The sequence below is a fragment of the Juglans regia genome, chromosome 10 (genome assembly GCF_001411555.2).
Source record: "Juglans regia cultivar Chandler chromosome 10, Walnut 2.0, whole genome shotgun sequence".
NCBI classification, from domain to species: Eukaryota; Viridiplantae; Streptophyta; class Magnoliopsida; order Fagales; family Juglandaceae; genus Juglans; species Juglans regia.
In genome coordinates this window covers 21,060,710-21,087,207 of record NC_049910.1, presented here as the reverse complement: position 1 = coordinate 21,087,207, position 26,498 = coordinate 21,060,710, and the positions used below count along the sequence as shown (strand labels likewise).

Sequence of the window (26,498 nt, the reverse complement as noted above, 5' to 3'; positions counted from 1 at the left end):
GATCAATTCTTGATGAAGCTCCATTTTGACTTTGAAATTGCACATTCTAATATGATGAATCGTCATCCTGTACCATCTCTAGATGCTTGTTTGAGTGAACTTCTTCGTGAGGAGCAACGTATAGTAACTCAGGCCTTCATGGAACATTGGGCTAATGTTAGTGCACCTGTTACTGTGGCTTATGCAGCACAAATGAGGAATAAGGGTAGAGACATTCGTGCTGTCCAACGCTTTAGTTGTGAAACCTTTGGTCATATTACTTGGGATTGTCCTAAGAAGTTCTGTAACTACTGCAAGAAACAGGGTCATATCATCTCTGCTTGTCCCATTCGACCTGAAAGAAAGCAGGGTATTGCTTATCATACCTCCGCTGGTGCTTTTAGTTCTGCTGCATTGCCTGCTGCCTCGTCGGATGTTCCTATTCCTGCTTCTACAGCCTTAGCAAATCCGAACACACTCACTCCTGAAATGGTACAACAGATGATCATTTATGTTTTTTTTTTTTTTTTGCTTTTGGGCTATCAGGTAATAATAAGGTTTCTTCTAAACCATGGTATTTTGACGCCGGAGCCTCTAATCATATGACCAATACTGTTGTTCCTCTTTCCAATATCAGAAATTATGATGAACATCTGAAAATTAACACTGCTAATGACAATTCTCTACCTATCAGTGTTGTTGGTGATCTTTCCTCTTAACTGATGTTTTTGTGCCTCCTGACCTCTCTACAAATCTTATTTTTGTTGGTTAATTGGTTGATAATAATTGTAATGTTCATTTTTCTCGTTCTAGTTGTGTTGTGCAAGATCAAATGTCATGGAAGATGATCCCGAAAGGGCCTAAAGTGGGACGACTCTTTTCTCTTCATGTTTTCTTTCCACCATTATTCCTAGTTTTCCTTTACTTTCCTTTGCATGTAATGTTGTTGGTTCTGGAAATAAGATGTGGCATAGACGTCTAGGTCACCCAAACTCTGATGTACTTCGTACGTTGTTTAATTCTGGTTTATTGGAAAATAAAAAAAATTCTTCTCTTGATCTTTCTTTTGATTGTATATCATGCAAACTTGACAAAAGTAAAGTTCTACATTTTCCTCATCATGCATCTTGTGCCTCACAATGTTTTGATATTATTCATAATGATGTTTGGTGCATTTGTTGTTTCTCATGCGCATTATAAGTACTTTGTTACTTTCATTGAGCCGAAGTTTTTTCAATATTTAAGCGCTTTCTTGCACTCTTGAGACTCAATTCTTTGCCAGCATCAAGGTCATGTACTTTGATTTTGGCGGAGAATACATGTGTAATGAGTTTCAGGACTTTCTTTAAAGTAAATGGATCATCTCTCAGCATTCTTGTCTTTCAATACCGCAATAAAATGGTGTTGCTGAGAGGAAAAATCGTCACCTTTATGATGTGGTAATAACTCTTTTACTTAAATCATCTGTCCCTCCTCGTTTTTGGTGTGAAGCGCTGTCTATTTCAGTTCATTTGATCAATCGCTTACCCTCTCCTACGTTACATTATGTTTCTCCTTTCTTTAAGTTGTTTGACCATTCTCTTTCATATTCTAATCTTCGGGCATTTGGTTGTATTTGTTTCGTGCATCTCCATGCTCATGAACGACATAAACTTACTGCCCAATTTGTTAAGTGTGCTTTTCTTGGTTATGCTATATCTCAAAAGTGTTATGTTTGTTATGATTCCCATGCTCGTCGTATACAGGTTTCTAGGAATGTAGTTTTCTTTGAAAATTAATATTTCTTTCCATCTCATGTTGAGTTATCATCTTCATCTTTATCTCTTATGCCTAGCTTCTCTGATTCTCCAATGATTGTGGAAATGTTCAAATTTGGTTGTGTATGAAAGACATAGTCAACATGAGTCTGGTTCTACTTCCTCTGTCCCCCCTCACGATCTTGACCTGGCGCCTGATCCTGCTTCCACCACTTTTCACCGGTCTACTTGCCCTTCTAGACCCCCCTGATCGGTATGGTTTCTCCACGCCTGTCTCTCTTGTGGCTACCTTATCTTCTATTTCCATTCCCTCTTGCTACAACCAGGCCATGGAACATGAGTGTTGGCAAAATGCAATGAAAACAGAACTTCAAGCACTTGAGGAGAATCACACTTGGGATATTGTTCCTTGTCCCTTACAGTCAAGCCTATTGGGAGTAAATGAGTTTTCTCTGTAAAAGTTCTGATGACTCTTTGGACTAGTATAAAGCTCGCCTAGTAGCTCTAGGTAACAAACATGAATATGAGGTTGATTATGAGGAGACATTTGCTCTTGTTGCCAAAATGACCACGGTTCGAACCATCTTAGCTATTTCCGCTTGACAGTCGTGGCATCTGCATCAGATGGATGTGAAGAACACCTTTCTTCATGGCGATCTCCAAGAAGAGATCTACATGAAGCTTCCCTCTGGTATGACTACTTCTTTTTCTCATGATGTCTGTAAGCTAAGGTGTTCTCTGTATGGGCTCAAGTAGGCTCTCCTGGCTTGGTTTGAGAAGTTTTTGTAGTATACTTCTTACCTTCAGTTTACACAGAGTTTGTATGATTCTTCTCACTTCTTCCACAAGTCTGCATAAGTATATTCAAGATATTATTACCTTGGCTGGTTTGGAGGACACTTCTTCTGTTGATACTCCTATGGACACTTGGCCAACTCACATACTTCTTAGGACTGGAAGTATATCATCGGGCCAATGATATTTTATTGAACCAGCATAAGTATATTCAAGATCTTATTACCTTGGCTGGTTTGGAGGACACTTCTTTAGTTGATACTCCTATGGAGGTAAATGTCAAATACAGGAAAGATGAAGGGGATCTTCTGGATGATCCTACTCTCTATCGGCCCCTGGTTGGGAGTCTTATCTACTTGACCACTAGCCTCGATATCTCTTATGCCGTTCATCAGGTCAGCCAGTTTATGTCTTCTCCTCAGGATCTCCATCTTGCTGCAATTCACTGCATCATCCGCTATCTTCGAGGTTCACCTACTTTTGGGTTATTCTTTCCTACAGGCTCATCTCTTCAATTGATTGCTTATAGTGATGCTAATTGGGCTATATGTCCGGATATGCATCACTCTACTACGGGTTGGTGTATGTTTTTATGTGATGTCTTAATTTCTTGGAGACGTAAGAAACAAGATCGTATTTCTATATCCTTTACTGCTTGTTCTGAAATTGTATGGCTACGCGGTCTTCTTGAGGAGCTTGGGTTTCCTTAGGCTACTTTTGCCCCCCTCTTCATGCTAATAACACTAGAGCTATTTAGATTGCAACCAATCCCGTATTCCATGAACGCACCGAGCACATTGAAGTTGATTGCCATTTTATCAAAGATACCTTGGAGAGTCTGGTGATATCTCTTCCTTACATTTTTTTTGATCTCCAAGTAGCCGATGTCTTCACCAAAGCAATGACTCGACAACAATATCAATTTCTTGTTGGCAAATTGTTGCTGGTTGACTTACCAGCATCAATTTGAGGGGGATGTTACCGCATATAATAAATGCTAATTCTTACCTTGTATATTTATCTTTTTATACTAGTTGTACAAGTAATATTCTTACAATGTATAGATGCTAATTCTTAGGTGAAACTGCGAATCCACTCGTTGGGTCTATTTCCTCGTGTGGGCAGCATCAAGATGCAGTATCGGTGTCTAGATAGACCTCTTCGCTGGCCGTTGGTGACTCCCTTGACATGACTCAGGTAATGGCTCGAACGTCGGAGGTGGTAGAGGGGGATTCAGAGGCTTGGGAGGTTGAAAATGAGGTGTTTTTTTGAAGGATTTAGAGGAAAGGGAGCTGGAAGAGATTCTAGCAAGGGGTATGTCTTAATCAGGAAGTGATCTTCTTGATTGGTTTGTATAAAGGAGACATTATGATGGAAATTTCTCCATTGTTAAGTTAGCTGACTTCGCCAGAGGAGGGAATGTGGCTGCTGGAAATGGTTGGGGGGGGGGGTTGATGGAGGTATAGGAGTAATAACGGAGGTATTGAAAGGTGCTGCACATATGGATTGTTATTAAGAGATTGGGGTCAGCGAGGTAGAGGGTAACAAGGAAGAGGTGGGCAGTCCTATCCTGTTATGTACTATCTCTCCAAAGCCAGCTTATAGATTAATGTCGGATTGGGTGCTAAAAAAAGTGGATGAAGTACAAGAGTGTGTGGGGATATCTTGTTTTGGGTTTGAAGAGTAGTTTAAGGCTCTTCTAATTGCAATTGAAGCAGGAAGATCCATGATCCTGAAATCAGCAGTAAAACGGGATAGGGAGTTTAAACGTTTACAAAGTTCTATTAATTACGATAATGAGGGAAGTGTGGGGAAGGATTGGTTGAAATGGGGGGGGGGGGATGGTCATCTAATGAAACCTAAAATCATTTCTCGGAATGTAAGGGGGATCAACGACGTTAACAAACGTCTTCACATTAGATCCATTCTTCACAGTTGGAAAATTGACATTGTGTACTTTCAAGAGACTAAGGCCTTGTTTGTTTTCGCATATGAGATGAGATGAGTTGAGAATAATGTTAAAAATTGACTAAAATATTGTTAGAATATATTTTTTTTAGTATTATTTTTATTTTAGGATTTGAAAATTTTGAATTGTTTATTTTATTTTCTGTGAAAATTTGAAAAAATTATAATGATTAGATGAAATGAGTTGAAAGGAGTTATGAAAACAAACGAGGCCTAAGTTGAGTTGTATTGTTAGAAATATTATTTGTAGTTTGTGTGGTTGCTCTTTTGTGGGGTGGTGTTATCTAGCTTCGTTGGACGCTTCAGGAGATGTGTTATTGATGTGGGATAAGAGAGTGGTGGAGTTGGTAAATGATTGTATTGGGTATTATTCAGTGGCTGTATCTCTCAAGAACATTGAGGATGGGTGGAGGTGGGCTTTTGTGGGTGTGTATGGGCCTAATGTGGATAGAGATTGAAGTTTTCTATGGGAGAAATTGTCGGGTTTGTATTCCTTATGGAATTTATCTTGGTGTTTATGTGGAGATTTTAATATTGTTCGGTTCCTTAGTGAGAGGGCAGGGGCATCTACTTCGACAGGGGCAATGGAAGATTTCTTGGAGTTGATTTTTCATTTGAATCTTGTGGACCTCCCTTTGGTAGGAGGGGCTTATACTTGGTCCAATAGTAGATGGTGGTCAGGATTGAATAGATTTCTAATCTCTTCTTCTTAGGAGACACACTTCCCAGTTTTATGTCAAAAGAGGTTGCCACACATATGTTCTGATCACTTCCCAATTTTACTTGATTGTGGTGGTATTCATGGGGGTTGGCGTTATTTCAAATTTGAGAATATGTGGCTTTATGTTGAAGGATAGGTAGAGAACGTAAGGACTTGGTGGATTGATTATGCTTTTGATGGTACCCTTAACTTTATTGTGGTGGGTAAACTTAAAGCCCTTAAGACCGATTTAAAGAAGTGGAATGATGAAGTTTTTAGACATATGGAAGAGCAGAAAAGTCTTCTTTGGGACGAGTTGCATGCATTAGAGGAGGGGAGGATAATGAGGTGTGTTTGTTAAGAAAGAACGTGGTTGTGATTGAAATTGAGAAGGTTTTGTTGATGGAAGAAATAGTTTGCAGGCAAAAATCTAGGGCACTTTGGTTAAAGGAGTGGGACAAATGCACTAATTTTTTTCATAAGGTGGCTAATTCTCTTAGGCCCAATAATGCTATTGAGGTTCTCCACTCTGGCTCAAATGTGATTCATTTTCCCGAAGAGATTCAAGATCATATAGTGCAGTACTACGAAGACCTCTTTGTTGAAACAATAGTATGGCGTCCCAAACTTGATGGTTTGAATTTTGACCAGCTAGATTTGGGTGTAGCAAGTTGGTTGGAGAGACCGTTTGATGAAGAAGAGGTGCATCTAGTGGTGAGAGGTATGTGCAAAGATAAAGCCCCGGGCTTGGATGGTTTTTCTATAGCTTTCTTTCAAGAGTATTGGGATATAGTGAAGGAAGAAATGATGCAAGTTTTCCATGATTTCCATGCTTTTCATAAGTTTGAGAAGTCACTAAGTGCTACTTTCATTGTTTTATCCCGAAGATAGCCGATGCCTATGAATTTAAAGACTTCAGTCCTATTAGTTTGGTAGGTGGGGTCTATAAAATCTTCTCAAACGTGTTAGCTAACCGTATGAGTATGGTGACAGATAAACTTATTTCTAAACCTCAAAATGTTTTCATTTGGGGCTGGCAAATCCTGGATTCAATTCTGATTACTAATGAGTGTTTGGACAGCCAGATAAAGAAGGCATCTCGGGGGTCTTTGTAAGCTGAACATGGAAAAGGCTTATGACCACATTTGTTGGGAGTTTATTTTTTATATGCTCAAAAGATGAGGCTTGGTCATGGCAATAGAGGATTTGTTTTTTGAAAAGACTAGACAAGTGCTTAGTTTGGCAACCACAAATATTACAACCATTTTAGGAGACTCTTGGACCCTACACAAAAATTGTTTCAAATAATTGTAGGCATACTCGTATACATTGGGAATTTGTATAACCTTGAGACCCAGTTCTACTTTGAAGAAAGGTACTAGAGAATCTTCACCCATAGAGAAGGACATGCTGTTAAAGACCCAACTATTGATCCAAAAGATTTAGAATTGTTGAGTACTAATTTGATTAAACCTTTAACCCTCAGGATCATAACATTTCACCACACTTTTGAATCTGAAGTCCATGGCAGCCCACTGTATCAACACTCACCAGGTGGTAGGCCTTTCCCTTTTGGCAGCGTCACTCATCTATTAGTATTCAATGACTTAACATTATACCCATACATAATACCAAGGCGTTTTAATGCAACCTATAGGTCGTCCCCTCCGTGATACCAATTGTTAAAGACTCAAACCATTGATCTAAAAGCTCTAGGACTGTTGGATATTAATTTGGTTAAAGTTTAAACCCTCAGGATCATAATACATGCAATGACTGAAATAGAGGAAAAATTGAAAGAATACTTTTTGGCTAGTCATTGAAAAATAAGACTACCACTAGGGTTTGAGGAAGTCGGTAATTCATTACAACTATCAAAGTTGTTGGAGGAGGGTGAAAAATCCAAAATTTTGACTTTGGATGATAATATATGGAGGTTGAAGATGACACTGTTGGTCAAAACATTGTACTTTTGACCAAAGAATTAGGTCATGTCACTATACGACCAAGACGAATTTCTTTATATTCTTCTTACTTAAAAATGTAATAAAAGGATTGCTTGGCAATCACTTGAAACAAAAATATAAGGATTGTGAAAACCAAAGTTAAAGTGGCCCCTTATTAGAAGAGTATTGCTACATCTACAAAGGATATACAAAATAATTCTACAAACTGATGTGACTTCATCTGATTTGTTAGATCTATTCTAAAATAAAAATAACTTTACAATATGATGAACCACATCAAGACACATCAGTTTGTGGCATTATTTTTACATAATCTATTTGTGGTTAGAATATTTTCCTTATTAGAAACCCAAGCTCATAGAAATCAAACTGAAAAGCCAGCGCATATTTTTTTAGCCTATTAAACCTTTGATAATAATTATATAAAAAAAAAGTGTCTGTAGAGGGTGCCTTGTGCATAATAGCACATAGGTGAAATCTTCGCCCTTTCTTTTCCCTTTTATCTTTTTCTCTTCCAGCTGCCGATCAATTTCTGTCCCCATAAAATCCTCATAAATTGCACTAAACTTGTTCAAAAGAACATCAAGTTGGTCAGATATTTGCAGCTGCATGCATCAAAATTGTTATGGACTTGTTTCACCACCATCGTCTCATGATCACCTGTAACCAAAGAGTGAGATGGCTTGGGGGAGTTTGAGGGAATGCCTCCGATGCCTAAGTCAGTGATCGAATGAAAACTCTTTAGTACCTATGAATGAGATGCCTTTTACATACATGGATTCTTATTTTATATAGAGCCTTTGAAATGTCCTGTTATAAAGTGATAACAGACACATTTGTTATTTGAAAATCAAACCTGGAGATGAGGGGTTCATCTCATATTAAATTTAAACGATAACTGTTTTGATCCCATGCCACTTTCATCGGTATTGGTGATGAGCTGGACCCTCCTAATGCCGAGCTAGGCTTCAAGTAGTGAGGTGGGCTATGGGCTTGACTAATGGCCCAGGCTCATCTGGGATTAACCGGTTATAATATCCTCTCCAGTTACTCCGCGAAGTTTCATCACGCTTGGCGTGATGGGACTTAAAACCATGCTGTTTTGCATCTTCCTGCATCTATCTATCAGGGCGTCATTTCATTGATCTAGTATTACTTGTCAGTGTGTCGTTTCACATTTGCGCCTTTCTGTACCTCAATTGTCAATCCTTTTTAAGGCTCCTAGTCCATTCTTTCTTTTTCTCTCTCGAGTCTTTTTCCTTTTCAAATTTCTTGCCATTCTTGGGTTCTTGCCATCCTTCTAGATAGTCTCATCCTCTCTTGTGAACTCTCACTTCCTTTCCATGGTGTCTTCTTCCAAGAGCAAAGCCACGACCTCTACGTGCGGTCCTTCACCACCCTGTGATTCCTCCACTCGCGTCATTGTTGCTTTTGCAAACCCTAATGGAGAGGGGAGGCACGAGAGGCATACTCCGGCATCCATATTTGTGGGCCATCGATGGTCCTCGAATGTTTCTTCTCGCAAACTCAAGAACGCCCAAAACAACTTCAACATTCCTGATTTTGTTCATCTGAGGACACCCACCCTAAACCAAAGGCTGTTGATGCAAGAGGTATGGCTATTTCCATTGTCCTTTATGTTACGATGTTCACTATAGGGCTTCGATTGCCTTTTGTGCAGCCAGTCTATGATGTGTTGGATGTCCTAGGGCTTGCTCCAGCCCAACTAGTGCCTAATGCCTGGAGAATCTTGATGGCCTGCTACGTTTTGTGGCGAAGGGTGCTGGAACCTGTGGGCGATGAGTATCCTAACTTAACAGCTCGTGAATTCTTGTCGCTTCATGGGTTCAGGCGTTTGGAGGGGAACTTTTGCAATTTTAGGTCCCGTAGTAAATTGGTTGAATTAGAATGCAAGTATTCTCATTCTAAAGATTGGAGAAATAAGTTTTTCTTCATTTTTGGCACTAGTTGGGAATTTCCTGAAGATGAAGTTTCTAGTTAGGAGTTTCCCCTTAGGGCTTGTTGGTTGCCCATTCCTGATGAGGATGATTTCGAGGTCATTCTTTCCCCTCGTGAAGAGGCTCGTGTGCAGTTGGTAAAGGCTTGGGTTTAGAATAATCCCAAGTCGTGTTTTTTAGACGTTATTTTAACCCATAGTAATATTGAAACGTTTCTGATGGTGCCTAGTTGGGCTCACATACTGGGTCGTGAGCTTTTGGGTGCCTCTTCACCAGCGGGTGATTTGAAGAGGAAGTCCAGACCTGGTGCTGGTGAGAACAAGAAGAGAAAAAGCAAGAAAGCTCGAATTTCGCCTAGTTTGGATAGTCTATTTCGTCGAGACACGATTTCTCGCCTCGTCCTCGAGTGAGTGATAATATTAAGATAGTTGCTCCTCAGGAGCAACTGAACAAACTGACCGCCTTTGTGGCTCCACCAATGCTTTTTCTTGATGATGTGATGGCTTTGGCGATGAAGATCTTGAAGCTGTGATTGCCATGGAAGCTATTGCTAAAGCTGCGATCGTCACCGAGGGTAATGGTGGAAAGGTTGCTTAGTCATCGATTGCACCGACCAGTATTTTGCATCCGGAAGGTGGTGACATCCACTTGGGGTAGGATGATGAGGTTGTCCTTTTGAATCTTGACTTGCTTACAATGCCTTCATTCACGCCTGCAACTTTTCAATCCTTCGATGTTCCTGTGGGGTCTCCTCGAGTTGAACATGTTGAGGAAACATTAGCAGTATCCAGTTCGCCTCTTGCTTCCACAATTTCTGGTGGAGTTACTCCTGATTTACCCTTAATTTTTCCAGCGGTCTATCTTGCCAGTGGGAGCAGGGTTTTGATTCCTTCTCCTCCATTTAGTATTTCTCCTATAGGCGATGGTGAACCATCCTTCATTTTTCCTGAGGAGGATCTTCTAATTAATCGGGCGTCTGCTTCCCTGGATGCTAATGCTAGTGTGTTCGGGTCTGCATGCCGACGTACCTACCAACATTCCTTATTTTGTTCCTCCTAGACTGACTGAGGGGGCTTCTATCTGAGGGTTTTTTGCTAATGTCTCTTTCCGAATTCCTGATCCATGGGGTTCTTCTGGCTCTAGCCCATCAAGCTCCTTGCTATCCCCACTTGCTCACCACGAAGAGGTTTTCATCGCCGCTGTTCAACATCTCAAGAAATTGTTTTCACCAGTAATCTCTTTGTGCTTATTCTTCCCTTGTCTATGTATGGTTATTATTCTAAATCTTTTTTTTTTTTAATTTTTTTTATAAGGAGTTGATCGCCTTGCTACTGACTTGGTGGAGGATCGATTACAACTTGAAGAAGAAAATCAATCCATGCACTCTTTCATTGGTCAGGTTTACAGTGCCATTTGTGTGGCTTGTGCCGAGAAAGATCAAATGGCCAGTGAGTTGTCTCAACTTGAAGCTCGTTCCTGCACAGCTGATGGGATTTGGCTGTTCTCCAAGTCCAAGTTGATTCGCTTCGAGAAGATTTGGCACGTTCTGTGGCGAATGCCGATAATTACCGTCAAGAAATGGCGGTGATTGGAAGGGAGCGAGATGATCTTGTTGTTTGCCTAAACTAGGCAAAGGCAGTTGAGCAGGAGCGAGATGACTTGGCTCCTTGCCTTAGCTAGGTAGAACTGTCTGTGAAAGAGTGGGTTGATTTGGCTGCCTAGATGGAAGCCTTCATCAAAGAAAGAGATGACCTGGCTACTCGGGCGGAAATTGCCTTAAAAGAGCGAGACCACTTGGCTGCCAGTCTTGATTAGGGGAAGGCAAAGCTTGAAGAGTGAACGAAAACCAAGTTTAATTATGCCTCTCGCCTGGTTTCTCTTGAAGATGGGCGGCAAGAGCTAAGCATGAAGCTGAGCATAGCGGAAGGGGAAAAAGTTGAGGCCAAGAAGAAACCGACGAGGTGAAGAGCCATCTTAAAGATAGTGACCGTCAATAGCTTCAACTTAGTGAGGTTTTTGAGTTTGCCAAGAAGAAATTGGCCCTTTCAGAGAATAAAGTGACATAGTTGAATGTTGCTTTGGAGAACTCCCAGCGTGACCTTACGCGAGTTCTTCCTTATCTGGCAACGGCTCCCAAGGTCTGGTTGTGAGCTTGGGGTATAGGATTTAAGTAGCTTCGTAAGCTACTACTCCGTGAACTAGAGACAAACTTGCATACCTTGGATTGGAAATCCATTCGTGCCAGCGAGGTTGCTTTCCATGTTTGTGACTCCTTCGGTCAGGTCGAGATGCTGGATCCTTTTTCTCCTCCTCACCCATCTTGAGAATTATGTTTATATGCTTTTGTTGTTTTGTAACCCGCGAGGGAACAATTTAGTCTTTATAACATTTTGTTGCCCATGAGGGAACAATTTTTTATTTTTTTTTGTGATATGTTTGATTGATATAATGTTACTTCTCTTCTTTCCTTCTTCTTGCTAGCAGTCTATTCATGCCTCACAGTTATGCAATGTTCGTGTTTTCATGTCGAGGTACACAATGATTTATTTGTCTCCATTTGCTTCTTTCCTCTTATTAGGTTTCCAAGAAGACTCTAAAGATGGGTCAGGGAGAATTTCACGACCACCTTGGTGAGCGGGGAAACCTTCAATCGCTTTAGTCTTAGATTTCAGGTTAGTGAGAGAGTTCCTCTACCACTTCACCTTGCCGAGTAGAGCCTGGCAGGAGAGTCCCTCGATCGCGCTACTCTCTTGATGATAAGGTGTAACAGGAGATCTCTAAACCATTTTACCTTCAAGTTGTAGGTTAGTGGGAGAGTTTCTCGACTACGTCACCTTTGGAAAGAAGAGCTGAGCGGGAGAGTCCCTCAAGTGCACTGCTCTCTTGGTGAGAAAGTGTAACGAGAGATCCCACGACTGTTTTACCTTGACCACGTCACCTCAGCACAAAGAGCCTGGCGGGAGAGTCCCTCGACCATGTTACTCTTTTGGTAAGAAGGTGTAATGGGAGAGTTGCTCGACCGTGCTGCTCTTTTGGCGAGAAGGTGTAAGGGAGACCCTCGATCGTTTTACCTTAAGTTTTAGGTTAGTGGGAGAGTTCCTCAACCATGTCACCTAGGTGCGAAGAGATTGGCAAGAGAATCCCTCGATCGCGCTGCTCTTTTGGCGAGAAGGTGTAGTGAGAGATTCCCGTCCGTTTTACCTTTAAGTTATAGGTTAATGGGAGAATTCCTCGATCATGTCACTTGGGAGCGTAGAGCTTGGCAGTAGAGTCCCTCGACCATTTTGCTCTATTGGAGAGAAGGTATAACAGGAGATCTCTCGACTGTTTTACCTTTAAGTTTTGGGGTTATTGGGAGAGTTCCTCGATCACGTTAAATAAAGTTGAACAAAAAGTCAAGAAAAGAAGGGGAAGCATGTGCAGGCATTTATTATTGAAGAAACAAATCGACAAAATGTAAAAATTTTCGTATCTCTTCTTTAAATGTAGTATTTCCTTAGATGCCCTGCATTCCAAGGATAAGGTAGCTCACACCCTATGGTGTCCTTGAGATGGTAAGCTCCTGATCTGTGACTTCCTAGTACCACGTAAGGGCCTTCCCATCGTGGGCCCAATTTCCCTTCTTCTCCTACGGTGACACTTGTTTCCTTCAAACTAGGTTGCCAATCTCGAAAGACCTGGGCCTTACTCTTTTACTGAAATATTGTTCCGCTTTCCTTTTAGAAGCTGCTACTTTGGCTTCTTCATCCATCATTGTTTCCTCTAGTAAGTCCAAGTTTTCTTCTAACCTCACCCCATTTGTTTCTGGGTCAAAACTTTCTCTCCTGTGGCTTGGCAATCTCACTTCTACTGGTACCATGGCTTTCTCTTCTGTACGTCAAAGCGAAAGGTGTTTTGCCTATTGAGGTTTTTATTGTCGTTCTATAAGCCCACAAAATCTCCGGGAGTTCGTCGGCCCACAATCCCTTCTTCTCACCTATCTTCTTTTTTAATATCCTGACGATGGTTTTGTTTGTTGCATCAACCTGTCCGTTGGCATGGGGGTGTCCTGGATAAGAGTATTTGACTTTGATTCCTAGCTTTGCACACCATTGACGGTAGTATTCAGAATCAAATTGCCTCCCGTTATTAGAGATGATGAATTGAGGTATTCCAAATCTGCATACTACGACCTTCCACATAAATTTTGTTACACTTTGGGCTGTTATTGTCACCATCACCTCAGCCTCCGCCAACTTCGTAAAATAGTTGACATCTACAATGATGAATTTGGTTCTCCCCTTGCTTGGAGGAATAGTTCCCACTAGATCTATTCCCCGTCCCCATTGGGCGAAAGACCATGGTGAAGTTATAGATCTCAACTCCTCGGAAGGTGCACTTGGAACTGGTACGTGCAATTGGCATTGGACACATTTCCTTACAAACTCCTTTGCATCTTTAAGTGCATTTGGCCAATAATATCCTGCCCTTACGATTTTTGCAGCGACTTACCGTCCTCTTGAATGATTCCCACATAATCCCTCATGTATTTCCCTTTTCACATATTTTGCCTCCTCTCTTGCTACACATCTCAATAATGGGTTTGAAAAACCTTGTCTATGCAGTATCTCGTCTATTATAGTAAACCTGGCCACCGTACTTTTTATCTTCCTTGCCTCCTCCCGAGATGGGGTAAGGTTGCCAGTTTCCAGATATTTACTTATTCTATTAGCCCATCCTAGCATACTTCCTCCAATCTACAAAGTCTCCTATCCTGCGGTCGGATTGTCTACCGTTCAAAGGTTAACCTTCCATGGCAAGGCGTGTACTTGCTTTGCTGATGCTACTCATGCTAACCGATCAGCTTTTAAATTATCTCCCAGAGGTATTCGGTCAATTAGAAAGTATTTGAGGCATTTACAATGTTCTTGAACTTGGTGTAGATATTTTATTAATTTAACTACCCTCGGAAATAATCCCTTGTGATTTGCCCGACTACTACCTGCAAATCGGCTTTCATTTCTATCTCCTCGCCTCCAAATACCTTTGATATTCCAAATCCTACGAGCACTGCTTCGTATTCGACTTCATTGTTTGTGATTTTGAAATTTAATCGTACAACATGGTATGATTCTTCCTCATTGTTTGGCACCATATACACACCAACTCCCCCTGCTTGGCAGGATGACCCATCTATATATACTAGCCATGGCTTCTTCTCAGGTGACTTAGAGATTTCTTCTCGAGAATTTGAAAATTCTGCTATGAAGTCGGCCAGGATCTACCCTTTCACAACACTTTTAGGCACATAACTGATGTTATACACGCTTAGCTCAATAGACCACTTGACCAGTCGTCTGAGGTGTTGGGCTTCTGCAATACCTTCTGTAGAGGCAACGAGGTAACAACCTTTATCGAGTGGGCTTGGAAATAAGGCCGTAATCACCTTACTGCTATCACCACGACAAAGAAAACTAACTAGATCTTCGGATACTTGACCTCAGCTCCTCTCAAGGCCTTACTTACATAGTACATCGGCTTCTGTTCCTTCCCCTCTTCTTTTACTAATGTCTCTAATATGCTAGTCGGGGTTACTGCCAGATACAACGACAGAGGTTCCCCTTGTTTGGTTTGGCTGAGTAATGATGGGTGAGTTAGGTACTCTTTCAGCTGTGCAAATGCCATTTCGCACTTGGTATCCCAGTCCTGAGCTTTCTTAAGCACCTGAAAGAAAGGGAGCCATTTATTTGTTGATCGGGACACAAACTTGTTGAGGCCGCTATTCTACCTGCCAGTTTCTGTACCCCGTTTAAATTTGTTGGCGACTTCATCTCTATTATCGCTTTTAGCTTTTCGGGATTGGCCTCAATGCCTCTTTTTGACACCATAAACCCGATGAACTTTCCAGATTGTACTCTGAAAGCACACTTGATCAGGTTGAGCTTCATTTAGTATCATCGTAAAATTTGGAAGGCTTCCCTGAGGTCTTCTATATGCTGGGCAAACTCCATGATTTTCACTAGCAGATCATCAACGTACACTTTTATGTTCCTCCCGATCTGATTCTTGAACATCTTGTTTACTAACCTCTGATATGTTGCCCCAGCATTCTTCAAGCCAAAGGGCATCACTTTGTAGTAGTATAGTCCTCGGTCCATTATGAAAGCGATCTTCTCCTGGTCCGCTTCATTCATCCTGATCTGGTTGTATCTTGAATAGGCGTCCATAAAACTCAGCATTTTATGCCCTGCTGTTGCATCCACTATCAAATCTATCCGTGGGAGTGAAAAATTGTCCTTCAGGCAAGCTTTGTTGAGATTTGTAAAATCTACGCACATTCACCATTTTTCGTTGGATTTCTTCACCAACACTGCAATTGACAACCATTCCAGATATTGTGCTTCTATGATGAATCTAGCTGCCAACAACCCATCTACCTCCTCTGCGATTAACTGGGTGCGCCTTGGGGTCTACACTCAATCTATGCTTGATGACCTCTTCACCTATTTCGGGCATATCCTTGTGACTCCATGCGAACACATCTTTATGGTCTAGGAGGAAGTTGGTCAATTGGTGCCTTTCCTCGTTCATCCCTTGTTTTTGCTTTCGTCATCAATATTTGGGTTAATGGTGGAAAGATCATGCCTGCCTCTTCTCCGGATTCTACTATGCTCACTTCTCTTTACCCTTGCATGAGTTCTTGTACGTAGCATTCTCTAGCCAAGATTTGCTCGCCGCGCACCTCACCCACTCCAACCTTTGTTGGGAACTTCATTTTTAGATGATGTGTCGAAGTAAACGCCTTTAATGCATTCAATGTGGGCCAACAGGTATGCCGACTGATTTTTACCATTAAGAACTCAGTCATAGTAGTGGCGATATGGTGATCCATGGCCACAGATACTGGCAATGTGATGGACCCCATGGGCTATATTGTGTCTCCAGTGAACCCTTTTAATGTAGTTGGTGCCGGTCATAGTTGATTTGCACGAATTCCCATCTTGCTGAAAGCATCCCAAAATAGGATGTCTGCTGAACTTCCATTATGAATTAGTATCCTCCTTGTGGTGTAATTTTCCACCAACATTGTTACCACCAAAGCATCGTCGTGTGGGTAAATTCCTCGGCAATCCTCATTGCTAAAAGATATTGTGGGAGATATCTGTACCTGGGGCAGTTTGATAGGACTCTCTACATTGTAAACTTCTTCATACCTTGCCCACCTTGCATATGCCTTTCTCCCTGAGAAGGTTGGACCACCTCCAACATATCCATCGGCAATTGTGTGTATCTCGCCTAAGGTTGGGTTCCTCCTGTTCGTATCCACCCTCGGTCTCCAATGACAAGGTTCTTGCGACCTCCTTCTTCTTCTTAGGGATTCTTGTCACCTAGGGCTCTCACTTCACCGAGTTTTGTGTTCAGGTTTTTGGTTGCTTGCATGCCCTTTGGGGGGGGGATAGCGTTATGGGCCACCAGGCGCTCCAACTCACCGTTGTCTCTCATATCTTGAATTTTTTGCTTCAAGTTATGGCAGTCGTCAGTTCTATGCCCACTTCTTTTATGATAGGTACACTTCCCAATTTGTCACCCTTTAAATTCATCTTCCCCTTCCTCTTTTGCCTTATCTCGGTTATGCACACTGGAGTAGTGCACATAACTGCTATTATGTCTTCTCAAATTACTATCGCATCTTGTGTTCTGTTGGTCCCTCCTTGCCTTTTGTCCTCTCTCTCAGTCTTTCTTCTAACTTCCTTTTGGTTCGCGTTCATTCTTTCCTTATGATCGGGCAGTTAGGGTGATAAGTGTATCCTCGGCATTGAAGAAGTCGTCAACCCTGTTCGTAAATTCTTGTAACGTGGAAGGGGTTCTAGCCCATTCGGCCATGAAAGGACTCCTCGGCCAAATACCCTTGAACAATGCTGCCAGCATAATTTTTTCGTCTTGATCGTCGGCTGTCATTCTTTCTATATTAAAACGCATCAAATATGCTTTCAGACTTTCATCTTCTTTCTGCTTGATAGTCAACAAGTACGCGGCTGGTCTCTTGTGCCTTCTACTCGGCATGAACTGGGTTAAGAATTGCTGGCCTAGTTCATCGAAACTGTCTATGGAACTTGGTTGCAATGTCTCTAACCAACCTCTTGCCACTCCCTTCAAGGGTCAAGGGGAAAGCTCTCCATGCAATTTCTCCTGAAAATCCGTGGAGCGTCATATGGGTTGTAAAGTCTCGAGATGCTCTGTGGCGCCCCCGACCCCCCATGTAAGGAAAACACGGGAATCGAGACGCTGGGACGATGACAACACGGTCACACATCCCAACGAAAGTGCCAAGTGTGTGTACATGCAACGGTGTACAACAACAACGCAGCGGATTAGTCAACTAAGTACCAGAATTTAAATACAAGTAAACATCAGTAAAGTTTTAAAAGTAGTTATACAGTCATCCAAAATAAAGTTAACACATGTCCCAAAAATACAAAGGGTAAAATAAAATAACAATAAATAGTGATCCCAGATCACTCCTCGGGCGGAGCCGTCTCCTCAGGCTCACCCTCCTCCTCCTCATCTGCATCAAAATCTGCGTTACCACAGAATGGTACCGCAGGTAAGTATAACCCAAAAATAATCTCAGGAATAAAATGCATTTAATACAACCAACATGCATGCATATGATGAAATATGCATTTTTCCTCAAAACATCATTTTCCCCGAAAATGATAATTTTCCAACACACGCCAAAAATCCCATTTGGCCCAAAAATAATCCGTAAAACATTTTCCCAGAAAATGATTTACACAAAATCCAACTCACACTATTTTCCCAGAAAATAGTCCATTTAATCCGTCAATACCCTATGCACCATGGCCTCCCCTAGGGACCATCCGCATGTCCTGGCTTCGTAGCGATGCCCAGTTCCGCGCCCAGCGCGTACATGGCCGAGCACTCACTACGCAACGAGCGATGCCCAGTTCCGCGCCCAGCGCGACATGGCCAGACATCCTCTAGTCCCCGCCAGCAGAAGGACCACGGAGTCGGCACGAATCTCTCGTCCGATCCCATTGTCGCCCAGCGACAATCCAGGGGACGTTACTCAGTTTATTCCGCTCCCGAGTAACCAGAGGAGCTCCACCGAGATAATGCCCCATCGCGGCTTGGGGTTCGTGATACACACGCACCCAACAAATCATTCACATGAAAACCCAGTTTTCATAAACACATGAACATGAATGCAATACACGAAAACCCAGTTTTCCTTTACAAACATGAACATGCATGAAACCATGAAATGTACATGAACCAACCAATCCAAAATCCATCAATATCCAATAACCAATAACCAATCCAATCCAATCAAACCAACAACTCCAATCACAAATCCATCCGACCCCCGTACTCCTCGGACTCAGTCCGGCATGCCAAAAAAATACAGTGAAATGCGTTAGTGCAAAAATACATAAAATTCATGAGAATACTTTGGAAAATACTTACAGCGCTATAAGATAATTTCCGGAGGATCACGAAGCTGAAAAAGGCGACGTCAGAGCAACACCACAGTGTAAAATACACTGTGGCCGTGGGTCACAAATACCCACTTTCCAACGGAGACAAACGAAGACCCCAAAATGATAGGGTAGGGCCTAGAGGGGTCGGTGAAGCCAATGGTGGTGGTGGTTTGCCGTGGATGACGGCGCAAATGGTGGTTTAAGGCCAAAAACGAACAAATTGGAAATGGACTTGGTGGGGCTTCACCGGTGACGGATCGGAGCTGGGGTTGGGTCCAAAGGGTTGCCAAGAGATCGGGGATGAAGTGGTAGGAAGATGGTGGACAATGGCGGTGCGACGGCGGCGCAACGGCGGAAAGAGTGCCGCGGCTTCGTGGGTCTCGTGGGGGCTAACGGCGGCTTGGATGGAAGTGAGGTTGGTGGGGTAAGGTCGCCGGCAGTTGAGGAATGCAAGGGACCGGGCGGTGTCGACCACCACCGACGGACGGCGGCGGGCTGGGGTGGAGGCCGAAGTCGCACGGGGAGAGAGAAGGAGAGAGAGGGAATCGGGTTCGCGCGGAGAGAAGGGACCAAAAGAAAATAAGGGAAAAAAGAAAAAGGAAGGAAAAGAAAAGGAGAGGAAAGAAAAAGAGGGAAAAAGAAATGAGGTCCAATCCTCACAACTTGGGTCACGAAAATGATCCAAAGGAAATGATTTTAAAACCACAAATTAAATAAAATAATTTAAACGTAATGGTAAAATCAAATTGAAATAATTAAAACTCACAGTAATTAATTTAAATATTAAAAGCAATTTAAATGCACAACAATAAATAAATATTAAGAAAGCACATAAAAATAATTTTCACCAAATTAAAAATCCTAAAAATAACCCAATTAAAATCCAGTAATTTTAAAACAAGAGAATAATTTTTTGAATAACATAAAAATAATCTTTCAATAAAAATACACTAAAATACGGGGTGTTACATCCTCCCCCCCTTAAAAAAATTTCGTCCTCGAAATTAGCAAGGTCAAACATTAAACTAAGACAGGATCAAGATTCAACCGAGAGCATACTTAAAAACATACCACCAAAATCAAACAAACAAGTAAGGATAATGCTCCCTCATGTCGACTTCTCTTTCCCAAGAGAAATCTTGGGCCAACGGATCACCCCATGACACTTTCACCATAGGTATTGTCTTGGACCTTAATCTTTGCTCTTTCCAATCTACAATCTGCGTCGGGGCAACTTCATAAGTAAGGTTAGGCTGAAGTTGAATGCGTTCAGGGTCGACAAAACGTGGCTCTTGCTGTCCAAAACTCTTCTTCAACGAAGACACATGAAACACATCATGAACATCCCCAAAATAATCCGGCAAGGCAACTCTATAAGCAACAAGCCCAACTTTCTTTACGATCTGAAAAGGGCCAACATATCTTGGACTAAGCTTTCCTTTCTTACCAAAGCGCTTAACACCTTTCATAGGAGAGACTTTAAGATAAACCCAATCACCTTCTTCAAAGGATAAGTCTCTTCTTCTTGTATCTGCGTAACTCTTCTGGCGACTTTGAGCTTCTGCCATTTTAGTCCTTATAAACTGAACTTGGTCCTTCATTTCTTGAATTATCTCAGGCCCAATTACTTTACTCTCGCCGACTTCATCCCAACACAAGGGTGATCTACACTTCCTTCCATACAAAGCTTCATACGGGGCCATCTGGATGGAAGAATGAAAACTGTTATTATAAGAGAATTCAATAAGCGGTAGATGATTCTCCCAACTTCCTTGAAATCCTATGACACAAGACCGCAACATATCCTCCAAAGTCTGAATAGTACGCTCTGATTGACCGTCTGTTTGAGGGTGATATGCACTACTAAACTTCAACTTAGTGCCTAAAGCCGCCTGCAAGCTCTTCCAAAAATGGGACGTAAACCGCGGGTCCCGATCTGACACGATACTCTTGGGGACTCCATGCAAACGCACTATCTCCTTGACATATAACCGAGTCAACTTACCCAAAGAGTCAGTATTATTAACAGGCAAGAAATGGGCACTCTTGGTCAACCGATCAACAATCACCCAAATTGAGTTCTTCCCACTAGGAGTCCTCGGCAAACCCACAACAAAATCCATAGAAATATCATCCCACTTCCACTCACGAATAGGGAGAGGTTGAAGTCTACCAGCAGGTCTTTGATGCTCAGCCTTTACTCGACGACACGTGTCACATTTCTCAATAAACAAAGCGATGTCCAACTTCATTCCTTCCCACCAGAAATTCCTCTTTAAATCCGATACATCTTCGTGCTTCCTGGATGAACTGAATAAGGAGCCGCATGGGCTTCTGCCAAAATCCGCTCTTTAAATTCAGAATCTCGGGGAATCACTCTACGATCCCGAAACCGAAGAATACCATCCTTATCCAAGCTGTAATGCAAGGGTCCTCTAGACTTCCTGACTCTTTTCCTGATAGCTAACAATGTAGGATCCATTCTTTGAAGAGTCTTCAATTCTTCAAAATCCACTACTCGGACATCCAAGACTGACGATAACAATTCCTCTTGCTGTGAACTCTCGATAAGAAGTCTCCTCATTCCACAAAGGAGAGAGTCCAAATCCGATGACTCTGCTTCATCCACTTGTTGAGATTTCCTACTCAAAGCATCAGCGACTAAATTCGCCTTTCCTGGATGATACTTGATCTCACATTGATAGTCGCTAATCAGCTCTAACCACCGCCTCTGTCTCATATTGAGATTCTTCTGAGTAAACAGATGCTTCAAGCTCTTGTGATCAGTATAAACTTCACAGGCTTCACCATACAGATAATGCTGCCAAATCTTAAGAGCAAAAACTATTGCCGCCAACTCCAAATCATGTGTGGGATAATTCCTTTCATGAATTTTCAGCTGACGAGATGCATAAGCAACAACCCGTCCCTCTTGCATAAGAACGCATCCCAACCCGAATTTGGATGCATCACTAAAAATCACAAATGGCTTGTATGGCTCTGGAAGTGCCAAAACAGGTGCCATTGTCAATCTTCTCTTCAACTCTTGAAAACTTCTCTCACATTTGTCAGACCATACAAACTCCGTATTCTTCCTAGTCAAGGCAGTGAGAGGTCCTGATAGTCGAGAAAAACCTTCCACAAATCTTCGATAGTAACTGGCAAGTCCCAAGAAACTTCGTATCTCACGAACTGTTGAAGGGCGAGGCCATGACAAAACAGCTTCTACTTTACTAGGATCTACAGCCACCCCTTCTTGAGAAATCACATGTCCAAGAAACTTAACTTCTTCTAACCAGAATTCACACTTGCTCAACTTAGCGTACAATTGATGCTCTCTTAATTTCCCAAGCGCCAGACGAAGGTGACAAGCATGCTCTTCCAAGTCTCGGGAATAAATCAGAATGTCGTCAAGAAACACCACCACAAAAGAATCCAAAAAGGGTCGAAACACCCGATTCATTAAATCCATAAAAGCGGCTGGAGCGTTCGCTAACCCAAAAGACATCACCTTAAATTCATAATGCCCATACCTCGTCCTGAAAGCAGTCTTGGGCACGTCCTTATCCCTTATCCTCAGCTGATAGTACCCTGATCTCAAGTCAATCTTTGAAAAGACAGCTGCTTCCTGAAGCTGATCAAATAGATCATCAATTCTTGGAAGAGGGTACTTGTTCTTGATAGTCACCTTGTTAAGCTCCCGATAGTCTATACACATTCTGAGAGTACCATCTTTCTTCTTGACAAACAATACAGGTGCTCCCCATGGCGAAGTACTAGGCTGAATAAATCATTTGTCAACCAATTCTTGTAATTGAGTCTTCAACTCTTTTAACTCGGCCGGTGCCATGCAGTAAGGAGCCTTATGCACAGGAGCCGCCCCGGGTTCCAGATCAATAACAAATTCCATGTCACGAACGGGAGGCAATCCAGGTAACTCATCCACGAACACATCGGGAAATTCTTCCACCACTGGAATATCCGCTAAAGATTTCTTCTCAGATGGTGTAGACACGACTTGGACCAAAAAAGCATCTGCCCCACAAGCTATATCTTTCTTAGCTTGAACTGCTGATATAACTGATGGTCTTGCCTTTAACTTACTTCCCACGAATTCTAAATAATCCTCATCCGAAAGTTGAAAACCAATTACTCGTCTTCTACAATCAATATTCGCAGAATAACGATACAGCCAATCCATACCCAAAATTATATCAAAACCAAGCAACTTGAATACAATCAAATCCGCATCCAAAATCCTTCCACCAAGATCCAAAGGACAACCCAAAGCAACCTTGGAGCTACACACGATCTCGCCATTAGGAAGAGCCACAACTAAGGATTGTGGTAGAGGTTCCGTAACCAAATTGCACATTCGTGCAAACGTGGCAGACACAAAAGATTGGGACGCCCCAGAATCAAACAAAGTACAAGCATAAAAATCATATAGACGAACTCTTCCTGATGCAACACAACCACCAAACAAATTCAAAAAACCCAACCACACCAAACAATAAACCCAAATAAAATAACTACATACATACCAGTAATCACTCCAGCATCATGGGTCTCTGGAGCCTCATAATCCACGTCGCCAGGAGTCATCGCATAAACTCGGGCTTGTACCAACTGTCTCTGGTTGCCCCTTCCACCTCGATGACCTCCTCGTCCTCCTTGACCTCCTTGAACTAGACTGGGACACTCCCGAGCAAAGTGACCCGGCTGGCCACATCTAAAACACTGAATGCCCCTTTGACCACAATCACCCTCATGGGCTCTACTACATCTCGGGCATACTGGAGTCCGGCCTCCTGCACGAACACCGGAGGTTGTCTGTGGACGGGTCCCGGTCCTCTGAACAAATTTCTGTGGCGATCCAGAACTGCTTCCTTCACCAAGATAACTCCGTCTTTTCTGACCTGGAGGGGAGCCCACTACAAAGCTACTCTCGCGCTCTGCGATACTGGCCAAGTCTACCAACTTCTGAAATTCCACAATCCCGAGACAAGCCACTTGTCTGCGTACTTCAGGGCGCAGACCCTCCATAAAACGCTCCACCTGCAGCTCTTCGGTGGCAATGAGGTGAGGAGCGAACCGTCCAAGCTCCATAAATTTCGTTGCATATTGCTCGACCGTCATACCTCCTTGAACCAAATTATTAAACTCCCGAGCCTTCTGCCTTCTCACTGAAACAGGAAAGTATCGATCATCAAATTCCTTTTTAAACCGCTGCCAGGACACAGGATCCGAACTCCATTTCTAGGAGTGACCGCTTGGTCTCCCACCAATATGCTGCTTCACCTTGTAGCATATAACTTGCATACAAAACCATCTGGACCTCAGTACACCCACAGACTTCAAAGGTCCTTTCCAAATCTAGAATCCACCTCCTAGCTCGCATTGGATCCTCTTCCCCAGTAAAGGCAGGAGTCCTATGCGCCAGGAAGCGCTCATAGGTGCACCCCACTTGGACCGCTCTATTTAGATCTCCTTGCGGCGGTCGGAAATTCTGCTCGTACAAGTCTGACATCCTATTCAACGCCCTTGCGATGGCATCATCTCTTTCACACCTGGATAGCTCATCTTCGGGCACATTAGCTTGCCTTCTTGGTCTCACCATAGTCCCATAGTCCTGTCATAGAGCAACCTCCAACCCCGCTTAAATCCAGATAAAACCAAACTCAACCAAAGCAACACAAAAAATACAATAAGATAAAATTAAATTAAATAACATCAATTAACATAAAATAAAACAACAATAAACTCATAATAACACATTTATTTTTAAAATAATCATTAAAAAATTATTTTAAAACAATAAAATAATTTCTGGTACTATCCTAAGGGACATGTGGTTTTACCCAGAGCTGAACTGCTCTAATACTACCTGTGGCGCCCCCGACCCCCCATGTAAGGAAAACACGGGAATCGAGACGCCGGGACGATGACAACACGGTCACACATCCCAACGAAAGTGCCAAGTGTGTGTACATGCAACGGTGTACAACAACAACGCAGCGGATTAGTCAACTAAGTACCAGAATTTAAATACAAGTAAACATCAGTAAAGTTTTAAAAGTAGTTATACAGTCATCCAAAATAAAGTTAACACATGTCCCAAAAATACAAAGGGTAAAATTCAATAACAAAAAACAGTGATCCCAGATCACTCCTCGGGCGGAGCCGTCTCCTCAGGCTCACCCTCCTCCTCCTCATCTGCATCAAAATCTGCGTTACCACAGAATGGTACCGCAGGTAAGTATAACCCAAAAATAATTTCAGGAATAAAATGCATTTAATACAACCAACATGCATGCATATGATGAAATATGCATTTTTCCTCAAAACATCATTTTCCCCGAAAATGATAATTTTCCAACACACGCCAAAAATCTCATTTGGCCCAAAAATAATCCGTAAAACATTTTCCCAGAAAATGATTTACACAAAATCCAACTCACACTATTTTCCCAGAAAATAGTCCATTTAATCCGTCAATACCCTATGCACCATGGCCTCCCCTAGGGACCATCCGCACGTCCTGGCTTCGTAGCGATGCCCAGTTCCGCGCCCAGCGCGTACATGGCCGAGCACCCACTACGCAACGAGCGATGCCCAGTTCTGCGCCCAGCGCGTACATGGCCAGACATCCTCTAGTCCCCGCCAGCAGAAGGACCACGGAGTCGGCACGAATCTCTCGTCCGATCCCATTGTCGCCCAGCGACAATCCAGGGGACGTTACTCAGTTTATTCCGCTCCCGAGTAACCAGAGGAGCTCCACCGAGATAATGCCCCATCTCGGCTTGGAGTCGTGATACGCACGCACCCAACAAATCATTCACATGAAAACCCAGTTTTCATAAACACATGAACATGAATGCAAAACACGAAAACCCAGTTTTCCTTTACAAACATGAACATGCATGAAACCATGAAATGTACATGAACCAACCAATCCAAAATCCATCAATAACTAATAACCAATCCAATCCAATCAAACCAACAACTCCAATCACAAATCCATCCGACCCCCGTACTCCTCGGACTCAGTCCGGCATGCCAAAAAAATACAGTGAAATGCGTTAGTGCAAAAATACATAAAATTCATGAGAATACTTTGGAAAATACTTACAGCGCTATAAGATAATTTCCGGAGGATCACGAAGCTGAAAAAGGCGACGTCTGAGCAACACCACAGTGTAAAATACACTGTGGCCGTTAGGTCACAAATACCCACTTTTCAACGAAGACAAACGAAGACCCAAAATGATAGGGTAGGGCCTAGAGAGGTCGGTGAAGCCAATGGTGGTGGTGGTTTGCCGTGGATGATGGCGCAAATGGTGGTTTAAGGCCAAAAATGCCGAAATCGGAGATGGACTTGGTGGGGCTTCACCGATAACGGATCGGAGCCGGGGTTGGGTCCAAAGGGTTGCCAAGAGGTCGGGGATGAAGTGGTAGGAAGATGGTGGACAATGGCGGTGCGACGGCGGCGCAACGGCGGAAAGAGTGCCGCGGCTTCGTGGGTCTCGTGGGGGCTAACGGCGGCTTGGATGGAAGTGAGGTTGGTGGGGTAAGGTCGCCGGCAGTTGAGGAATGCAAGGGACCGGGCGGTGTCGACCACCACCGACGGACGGCGGCGGGCTGGGGTGGAGGCCGAAGTCGCACGGGGAGAGAGAAGGAGAGAGAGGGAATCGGGTTCGCGCGGAGAGAAGGGACCAAAAGAAAATAAGGGAAAAAAGAAAAAGGAAGGAAAAGAAAAGGAGAGGAAAGAAAAAGAGGGAAAAAGAAATGAGGTCCAATCCTCACAACTTGGGTCACGAAAATGATCCAAAGGAAATGATTTTAAAACCACAAATTAAATAAAATAATTTAAACGTAATGGTAAAATCAAA

The 26,498-nt window shown here is 42.7% G+C and overlaps 1 protein-coding gene across 1 annotated transcript; it reads right to left on the bottom strand.

Moving 5' to 3' along the window:
* Nucleotides 1-20,186: 20,186 nt before the first annotated feature.
* LOC118349666 lies at nucleotides 20,187-24,226 on the bottom strand (the record flags this gene model as incomplete). The annotated part of the gene is made up of 6 exons (XM_035695182.1): nucleotides 23,908-24,226; nucleotides 23,151-23,792; nucleotides 22,478-23,067; nucleotides 21,590-22,387; nucleotides 21,236-21,292; nucleotides 20,187-20,432 (listed from the first exon to the last, which is right to left on the bottom strand). Coding segments are annotated over exons 1-6 (2,652 nt in total), but the record flags the coding sequence as incomplete, so codon positions are not given.
* Nucleotides 24,227-26,498: the final 2,272 nt, after the last annotated feature.